Raw genomic sequence first — 10,299 nt, forward strand, 5'->3', positions numbered from 1 at the left:
ACAAGAAGGCAGAGGACCCAATTAATAAATGAGCCATTGGGGCCCTTCGTGATGGTGCAGTGGGTTAAAGCACAGCACTAAGAAGCTAAAGCCACTTCAGCATGAGTTTGATTCCCAGCCCTGGAAATGACCCACATGGCACGGCAGACCTCTCCTGACCTGCTCCCTGCTCCCCTCAGCAGTGTATTTCATCAGTTGGCCTGTTCTATTCCCCACTCTGTCTCTGGTGATTCCTCTCACTGCCCCTGCACCTCTGGCCTGTACCCCAATTCAGTATGCAGAAATAAATCTTAAAAAAAAATAAAAGAGCCATCAACATTATACCTTTATCTGATGCAATCTACAAGAGGGCAGTAAGAAAATAGCCAACTTCATTGGTCCTCTCATCTCTGTACCTCTGGCCTACATCACAATTCTTGTATGCATAAATAAATAAAAATAACTTAAAAATGGAAGGATTGCTTGGCAATAAAATATTCAAGCTATTTGGTTATGTGAGAAATACAAAAAAAAAAGGATTGCTGTATTTCTTAAAATAATCTAGGAAAGGTAAAATTTTACTTACAAGATGGTAATATCTCCTCCATTAAGTAATGTATAGGAAAATTAAGTGGTACATTGTCAACAAGTATGAAAGTGCTACTTAAAAAATGTTTAATGAGTTCATAATGTATGTAGAATTTAGTTGTGTGCCTTGGGATTTAATGGTTGTGACTATGGTTTTAAATTTTAGAACATTGTCTACTTATGCATAAAAATAATTTGGGAAATCTAATTCTTTTCATTTCTGTGTGACAGAATTTGGTCTATGGTTAATGTTTAAATTTGAAATTCCACTGCCATTAGAAGAGGGAATCCTGGAATTGAATTCCAGCTATACTGTTAACTAATGGTTGATCTTTGGAGACTGTTTCCTCACTGGAAAGTAGAATGTTTTCTAAGATCTCTGACATTGGATTCTAGGGTTTAGTATATAATAAGTTCTCAATGTGTGCTGATTGAACAGTGATGCTCTATTGAACTCAAAACCTCATTTTAATTAAAGATTCAAAAGCTTTTATTCTAATTTTAGCAAAAAATCCTTAAAACCATTTTTTCAAAGTTACTAATTTTATTTTACTTTTTAAAAGATGTATTTATTCATGCGTACAAGAATTGGGGTATAGACCAGATGCTGGGGGTGAGGGGCAAGAGGTTTCACCAGAGACAGAGTGGGGAGCAGCAGGCAGGACAGGTGTGCCACACTATGTCAGTCAGCTTACTGACTGGGGATCAAACTCTCACTGAAGTGTCTGTGAATAGCTTCATAGTGCTGTACTTTAGCCAGTAGTTCCACCAGGGAGGGCCCAAAGTTACTAATTTTAAATTTCTTTTTAAAAAATATTTATTTATTTATGTATATAGAAATGGGGTACAGGTCAGAAGTACAGGGGGTAAGAGGCTTCACTAGAGACAGAGTAGGGAGCAGAACAAGTAGAATGATGAAGGGAGCAGGTCAGGAGAGGTCTGCCACACCCTGTGGGTCATCTCCCAGGTGGGGATCAAACTCATGCTGAAGTGGCTTTAGCTTCTTAGTGCTGCTCTTTAACCCCCTGCACTTTAACCCACTGTGCCAAAAGGGAGGGCTAGATATCACTATTAACTTCTAATAGCCGATGTATTCTGTGCTTTCAATGTATTCTGTGGTAACCATATCGAAAATTGCTGACATTCAAGATTTTGACCTTCAAAAGTGGCAATTTTATGTGGTTCAAACTAAAGATATTTAATATTAAATACTGTGCTTAAGATATGACAATAAAGTTTCCCATTCTCTTTTTAATTATCTCCTGCCTGTCAGGGATGTGGCAGATATTTATTTACTTAAACTTTAAACTTGTGTCTCTCCTACATAACATTTATAACTCATTGTTTAAAAATAGTATAATTAATACCTTTGTTTTGACAACAAACAAGGGGCTACTGTGAGTAACTAGATGTTTTACATAGAGAATTTACTGGTTGTTCTTTAACATACTTTGATTTTTAAGGTTAGCAGTTCACCACCTAAGCTTTCATAACAATCATCACAGAAGTACTTTAAAGCATTTAAAGCATAGGTTTCTGAGCTCCATATTCAAAGATTCTGCTTCAGTAAGTTGGCTGAAGCCTTGAACTTGCCTTCCAAACTTGTACATCATGCTGAAGCTGCTGGGTATTAAGAAGAAGATACCCTGACCTAAATTATTATTTTCAATAACATTTTTTTTGTAATAACAATAACTTGTAATACTACTAACTTTTGTCTTTCAGTAAGTAAAACTCAAGTTGATGAAGTATGGGATAAATTCCCTTAAACCAAACCATGTCTTACAAAAAGTACTGCATTATCTTAATTATAAGAGCACTGTACGCTGTATTGACTTTTGACTTCGTAGTCACAGGACACACTTTCAGGACAAGTAACTCCGAGGTATTTATTCAGTTTTGAAGGGTTGCACTATGCTCTGGCTTGCCTTGAGGTCAAGGGTCACGGCAGCCCAGCCGCTGGCGCTCAGAGCAGGGTCAACTCTTTTCTTGCATTATCAGAGGCAGAGCGGCCAGCTCCACAGACTGCTTGAGGCTCCCGATAGGGAAGCCAGCGGGCGACAACCTAGGAGATCAAACCCAAATCCGACCCGCCGCGGTCCCAACCCCACTCGACCCGGGTGTCTTCCCCCCCCCCCCCCCGGAGCCCAAGGAGCCAAACGGAGAGGGAGCCCCAGAAGAAGTGCAGCGTCCGGTTAGCAGCCGCCCCAACTCTCCAGCCGAGTCTACGCTCTGACCCAACGCCTCCACCCAGTCGCCGGCCCAAAAACCTAGCCCCGGGCCTCTCACTCAAGAGCGGCTCCCCGCCGGCCGCCAGCCCCATTCATCTCAGCCCCACGTCGTCCTCGGCCGGCGAAGATGTCCGCCAAGCCCCAAGTCAGCTTCGCGAGCGAGGCTTCTCGGCAGATCCTGGCCGGTGGTTCCGCGGGTAAGGCCGCCCCGCTAGGGGCTCGTTACTTTTCCTTTCACCTGTTTGGGAAACTTTTCTCAGACAAGTTTCCCAACTGACGTCTTGCTGCCCTCCGGAAATCCGCACACAGAGCGCTGAGCCTGAGCCCACGCGCGAGAGCCCGCGGACAGGAGCGGGCGGCGCGGGTTCTGGCGCGGGTGCGGGTGCCGCTAGCTAAAGTGGCCGCGGCGCCCGCGCCGCCGCTCTCGGGTTCCAGGGCTTCTCTGTTCCTAGCCTCAGAAGCAGGGTAGGCAGCCTCAAGGCCTGCAACTTTGAGAAGGCCGGTTTGCCTGTTGTATTTGGCTATTGTATGTGAAAATGGTCCAGTTTCCGCAAGAAGGAGTGTTGCTATCTCTTGCCTCTTGTGAGTAGGCGCCCATCTTCCCTAACAACAGGGTGCGCTGTAAACTGGGTGCTTCAGGCTCCACAGGTCTTAGTGAGTGGGGTGCTTGCCTGGGCTGTTGGCACCTTAAATGGGTACATTAAAAGTAAACGGGTATGTTAATGAGGATAAACACTTTTGGTTTGGTTTTCAAGGATAGGTTCACATAAATTCATGGAGAGTTACGCTGTTAGAAAACACCTTTAGAAAAAAAATCTTGTTCTAAAATAGCTACTCTCTGATATAATTACTAAGGGCGACTAGAGGGTTATTCACTCTTGAGATTATGTTATATGAATATATTTTGAAATATCCATTAGGAGTTGACTGAATAATCTTACATACTGTGATTCAGTTTTAATATAAATGTCAGATATTTGTCATCATTTATTCATCATCATAAAACAGTTCTATAAATGAAGATATTCACTCACTATTATGGCAATGCTATTAAATCATATTAAGACAATGACTAGTTAAATTGACTAGCAAAAGTTATTTTCAAACAAATTGGACTTTTTATAACGGGTTACTGTACGTATTCTATTTGGCACAGATATTTGTACCTCATGGGGGAACCCTGTCACATATATCACTTATTACCTGTATACTTTCTAAAGATGATATTTCCTTAAATGGCATAAATCTGGGCATTAATTTCTTACATGTGATTGTGCTGTCTGTGTATATTATGATGATGTCAGTGGCCCCACTCTCTACCATTTAGTTATTTTCCAGTAGTGATGATGAATTTACACCACTTTATTTACCATTTTGGTCAAATTGCACACTATCTCAGACCCTTTCACCTGTCCCTGAGTCTATTTCTCAGAACATGAGCCTGATCAAAGAAAACTCAGTGGTCCCAACAGGGAAGTAAGGATAATTGGTGAACCTATGAAAAATGATGCATAAGCATCTTTATATTGGATTAGAAGATCATGCTGTATAGTAGATAAAAATAAACTCAAGAGGTATTAAAATGGATCTCATACAGGTGAGAGAGACTTAGGTTTGCGCTCAGTAATAGCAGGACTGAGGGTATGTTTGGTATGGTTGTCTGCAATAATGTCTTCAATAATTGCATGTGTTTTAGAAATGTCACATTTCTAACTCTAATTTTGTATATTCTGTTTTGTTAATTGGCACTTGGCCAGAAATAATACTTGATTCCATCATGGATTTTTACAATTGTAACTAATATGAAGGCAAATTAGTACATTTGTAAGGTAAGTTAAATATAGTAGTGTAGGTGACTTATGTAACTGTTATGGAATGATTGATCAATGATGGGAATAATTTTTTTCAAAGATTTATTTTGATTTATGTATGCACACAAGAATTGGGGTATAGGCCAGAAGTGCAGAGGTGCAGAGTGAGAGAAGATTCAACAGAGACAGATTGGGGAGCAGAACAGGCAGAGCTACTGAAATACCTGCTGAGGGGAGCAGCAGGGGAGACAGGAGGGGTGTGCTACACCATGTTAGTTGGCTTGCTGGCCAGGGATAGAGCTCATGCCTCTGTGGCAGGAGATAGCTAGATAGGGCTGAGACTTTAACCCTTGTACCACCAGGGAGACCCAATGATGAGAATAATTTTTACTTTCCTCATAGTGAAATCATATTTTCTTCCACTTTTTCTATTTTTATAAAACCTTGTATTTATCGGACTTTAGTAAGTTCAGGCTAATCATACTATATTTATCAGGTCAAAGGTAAAAAAAGAATCAGTAATCAAGAGAGGTAGAATTTTAATAAGCATAGAAAATACATTCAAATTGAACTGGGGTTTTAACTACTGATACCATCATCTAATGCAATATCTGTGTATGCATTTGGTGGTAAACTTTCTTAAAGAAAAAAAAAATCAGTTTTTTTTTTTTTTTGAGCAACCCCAAGGTTTGGGATGCATTCCTGGAACAGACTGGAATGGGGGTTGGAGTCTGAGAGGAACTCAGGGAGTTAAGATGTTCCATCTCTTACTTCTCTGTCAGTGGCTAAGCATTCCCAAGGCAGCAAGACTGTGTTTTATAAGTATTTCTGGTACAACAGTTGGGATGGCTTATTGTAACTTCCATAATCTGATAAGGATTAAAATCACTCAAATGGATTCAGACAGTTAATTACTACATAGTCACCAAGAATCAAGACTGTGTTAGTTCCCTTTGTTCCTTGTTCCACAGACATCAAACTGAAGCCAGAAGATAGACCACATGAGCAGTGAGTCCCTGTGTTGCTGTAGAGCAACTTCAGAACCAGCCAAACAGTTTTATGGATTTATACTGAAGTCTATAAATGTATCCTCAATGGGAGTGAGATGGAAATTACTGTTCTTAACAGAAACTACAGAGATGGACAAGAAATGGCCTTGTGGAAATCTTCCACAAGCTAATCGGAAAGAAACTGCCTCTCTGTAGCGACTTGCCAGGCTGCTTATCTGCTCTTAGGCTAGGAGAAAACGCAGGGCATTCTGCCAAGACACAGGTCTTGTTTGTGTGGAGATGTGCAAGGTTGTCAGCGTGCCACATTGTAGAGCTCTCCATCTGTCTTATCAGCCTTCTCTCTCACAGTTGACTGCTGTTTCCTGCTTGTCAGTACATGAGACAGAATGTAGTCCCCAATTGCTCCTGAGTTTACATGTACTTGGATTCTGTTCTTTAGAGAGAACATGAAAGAGAGCAAGGAATTCACTTCTTTTTATTCAGTTTTAGTGTAAAATTCTACAGAAAGAAAAAATAACCCAGCATTGGTCATGGACCCACCTCTGTATCAATTCACTGTAGACAGTGCCCATGTGGATGGAGAGGGTCAGAGAGAGGAATTTCAGAGGATGTTATGTTCCAATAAGAGATGGGTAATAGGTGTTTTCTGAAATGCTAGAGTTATGTTCATTAATTAAAATACAGTTTGCAATATTTGCATGGAAAACACCAAAGAGAAGGTGTACCTTCAGTTGGTTGGGCAATATACATCTTAAGGTTGGCCTTCAGTTTGTATCTGTAGATATCATATATAGATATTGTTATCAGTGGCAACTTTGTCTTAATGGTGAAGGCTGTGCTCAAGACAAGTCAATGTGTACTGGAATTTTACTGAGTAGGCCTCTAGCTTGTGTTCTCAGCTTCAAGTAATAACACTTGAAGTAATAAGATTCAGGTGAGACAGATAACAAACACAATGCTGACAAAAAAAGAACAAGAATTGAGTCACCATACTTTCAGACTTCAAACTGTACTGTAAAGCCATAATTATGAAAGTAGCATGGTACTGGAACAAAAACAGACACAGATCCAATGAAATAGAATTGAGAGCTCAAAAATCAACAGACACCCTTAAAAGAGGAGGAAATTATCCCAAAGAGCCAAGAACACACATTGGAATAAGGAAAACGTCTTCAATATAAGTGATATTGGGGAAACTGGACAGTCATGTGGGAAACACTCTGCACACACACACACATACAAACAAACAAATCAAGATGACTGAAAAACTTGGATGAAAGATTGGAAACTATAAAACACACAGAAGAAAAAACATAGGCAAAAACTTTACAGCACAAGCTTCAGTGGTGCCTGTTTGGATTCACCTCCAAAATCAAAGAAAACAAACAGAGAATATAAATAACTGGGGCTATATTAAGCTAAAAAGCTCCTGCACAGTGAAAAAGAAAACATACCCAAAGTGAAATAATACTCTACTGAATAGGAGAACATATTTACACACCATACATGCGACAAGGGAGCGATAAGTAAGATCTTCAAAGAACCCATCCAATTCAACAAAAGGAAAAGAACACAGTCAAAAAAAGGGGCAGAAGAATTAAAAGGGCACTTCTCCAAAGAAGGCATACAGATAGCAAAAAAGCACATGAACAAATGTACACCATTTTACCATCAGGGAAAAGCAAATCAGGACATTCTTACCCAGGTGAGAATAGCACAGATCAAAAAGATCAGAAACAATAAATAATGGCAAGGATGTGTAGAAATGGAACCCTATTACACATGGTGTAATAGGGCCAGACTGGGCCAGCCTCTACGGAAAAGAGTATGGAGGTTTCTCTAAAGATTAAAAATAAATCTGCCGTATAATTCAGTTACTTACTCCTAGGTATCAACCCGAAGTATTAATAAACAGTAATTTGAAAGGAAACTTGCACTCCTGTGTTCATTGCAGCACTGTTTACAATAGCCAGACTATGGAAGCAACCTAAATGCTCAAAAACAGATAAATGGATTGTAAGATCCATTACTATATTGTAATATTATAATATAGTGTAATATACTGTAAGATGTGATGTATATATATATATGTATATATATATAATATTACTGAGCAATCAAAAATGATAAACTTTTACCATTTGTGGCAACATGGAGGGAACCGAAGGGAGTATGCTAAACAAAATAGGTCAGAAGGAGAAAGACAATGCCAGATGGTATCACTTATATGTGGAATATAGAGAAACCAAACAGCTTCAAATAAAGACTAGCTTAAAAACTAACACTTGAAAGCTGACTGTAGGACTGGAGTGTCCAGAGTGGGAGGGATGAGAATAAGCTGGGGAGGCATGTAGTGGACTGTGGTGGCGGTGATTCGATGGTGGTGCACTGAGGTAATTACATCTTAATAGGTGAGAGGTTTTTCAAAATATCAGTAATGTAAGGCAACAATACCTTGTTTTTCAAAAGATAAACATTCAAGTGAGAGAGTGCTGGATACCATGATAAGAGCTTTAGGGAGCTTGCCTAGACCCAACACTCTTACCCAGCAGGGGGAAGAGTCAAAGAGGTCACTGGATTAGATCCCTAATACACAATACCCATGGAGGTGTATCAGGCCATGTAATGCCTAGAAATTCATTACAGCTGGAGGGCCCCAGGTCCCTTTCAGCTCTATCATAGCAGAATCTGTATTTTAGGAAAGTTTGTTGGTTTGTCCTTTACAGTTTTAGAAGCACTGCATTAGAAGACCTTTGAGAAAAAAATTCTGTAGAGAGCTAGATTGCAGAGGATTGCAAGTTAAATCTTTCTTGATTTTCATTTCTGACCAGAGAGAGAAGAATGAATTCTGTGCTCCTTTTAGAAGTGCCCTCAATTTAGCTTTCAGGCTTCTGTTCCACTCCTCTCCTACACAGTCCATTTAGTTTCTATTAAATAGGTCTGCTCATCATTCTTAAATGTTACCAGTACTTTTCCATCTTTATCTCCAGTGCCTGAAATATCTTCTTATTATCTCTACCTGCTGAAATCGTATCCATTTTTTAAGGCCCAGCTTGAAAACTATTTTCTACATAGAAGTTTCCTAGATGGTCTTCACAGCCAAGCACAGCTTTAACATTTGTATGAATGGTACAAGTACAAAAATATTGCTGACATTGATTGAGTAAATACTAAATACCTGATCTAGTTCTATGTTATATGAATCGAAATTTTAATTTCTAACTTCAACTCCAGTCCTGAAGAAAAATTAGCGCCTGATAGAACTTAGTTCTAGTTGGGCACAAAAAAGCAATCATATCTGTAGGAAATCAGAGGGATTAGGATATGTTATCCCATTGCCATAATTTTTAGCAGCTGGAGAGATCTAGTTTACAATTTTTTTTTAAAGATTTATTTATTTTTGCATACAGAACTGGGGTACAGGCCAGAAGCTCAGGGGCCGTAAGAGGCTTCACCAGAGACAGAGTGGGGAGCAGAACAGGCAGATCGATGAAGCACACTGCTGAGGGGAGCAGCAGGTGGGTCAGGAGAGGTCTGTCACGCCATGTGGTCACCTCCGGGGCAGGCAGGAATCGAACTCTTGCGGAAGTGGCTTTAGCTTCTCAGTGCTGTGCTTTAACCCGCTGCGCCACAAGGGAGGGCCTAGTTTACAATTTTTTATTATCTTTATATTTATTCCTAGCTTATAGTGTTTAAAAGAACTCTCTCATTAACAAATGCATATCTTGTTCTCTTCAAATAATTTCATGTGGATGGGTATAATCTTAACTTTTAGTCAAAAGACAATGCTTAAACCACTCATGGCCTCTAAGTGCATTGGGCCGATTGTGGACTGGAAAGAGCTTCTGGCTAGCTGAAATCTTGTCCATGCTGTGCTTCCTAATCTGCTCATCTTAAACAGAGCTGAGTCCATTTGGGGGAGAAAGAAGAACGTCTTTTTTGCATAGTCACACCCAGTGGCAGCATATCTGACAATAGGCTGACAGAATGCTCCCTCCCCCGCTCCTTGCTTGGAGCTTTCAAGGTCCCTGAGCCCCAGTCACTTGCCTGCCTGCTCACAGGCAGGCTGGGGAGGTTCTACTATGCACAGCTCTCCCTGACTCTCTCATTTCCCCTCAAGCCCAGTTTGGCTATCCTTACATTCCTGAAGCTCATGCGGTTGTTCTGATCTCCCAGATTGTGTAGGAGCTTTTTTAGGGTTCCTATCTTAATGGCATCTCTAAGCCTCTCTTTCTCCTGCCTGCCTCCCAGAATCTTAGACTCCTATTTCTCAAAGTCTCTAGTTCCACTTGGAATACTTTAAGGACATTCCCCCTCCATACATCATTTACTGGATGGCTGTGTTGGCAAGACATTGATTTATTCCCCAAAATGTACAAGTTACTGATTCCTCTTTTCCAGTCCTGTCCTTGTTTCTTGTCTTGTAGGTATACATACAGCTATGCCATTTCAGTTTCTGTTTTTACTTTGTTCATCTCCTTGGAGAAGTTTTAATCAAATTGTCCAGTTGAAGTATTCTGGAAATGTTTTCCAGTTTTGTAGTCCACAATAATTCAAGTGCTTTGTGTATTATATCTCATTAATTACCTTCAACGAGTCAAATGAGAAAGTGAAATAAAAGATATTTTTAAGGGCCCTCCCTCATGGTGCAACAGGTTAAAGTGTAGCATTATACTGCCA

At 40.2% G+C, this 10,299-nt stretch overlaps 1 protein-coding gene across 1 annotated transcript in view; it reads left to right on the top strand.

The window, feature by feature from the left end:
• The first annotated feature begins 2,721 nt into the window (after positions 1–2,721).
• The window catches only part of SLC25A21 (solute carrier family 25 (mitochondrial oxoadipate carrier), member 21), a 430,630-nt gene continuing 423,052 nt past the window's right edge, over positions 2,722–10,299 (top strand). The window contains exon 1 of the mRNA XM_004681924.2: positions 2,722–2,995. Within this exon, the coding sequence (XP_004681981.1) occupies positions 2,926–2,995 (70 nt within the window). The 5' untranslated portion in view covers positions 2,722–2,925. The remainder of the gene's footprint in view (positions 2,996–10,299) is intronic.

Source organism: Condylura cristata, unplaced genomic scaffold (genome assembly GCF_000260355.1).
Source record: "Condylura cristata isolate star-nosed mole 26May11 unplaced genomic scaffold, ConCri1.0 scaffold00013, whole genome shotgun sequence".
Classification (NCBI taxonomy): Eukaryota; Metazoa; Chordata; class Mammalia; order Eulipotyphla; family Talpidae; genus Condylura; species Condylura cristata.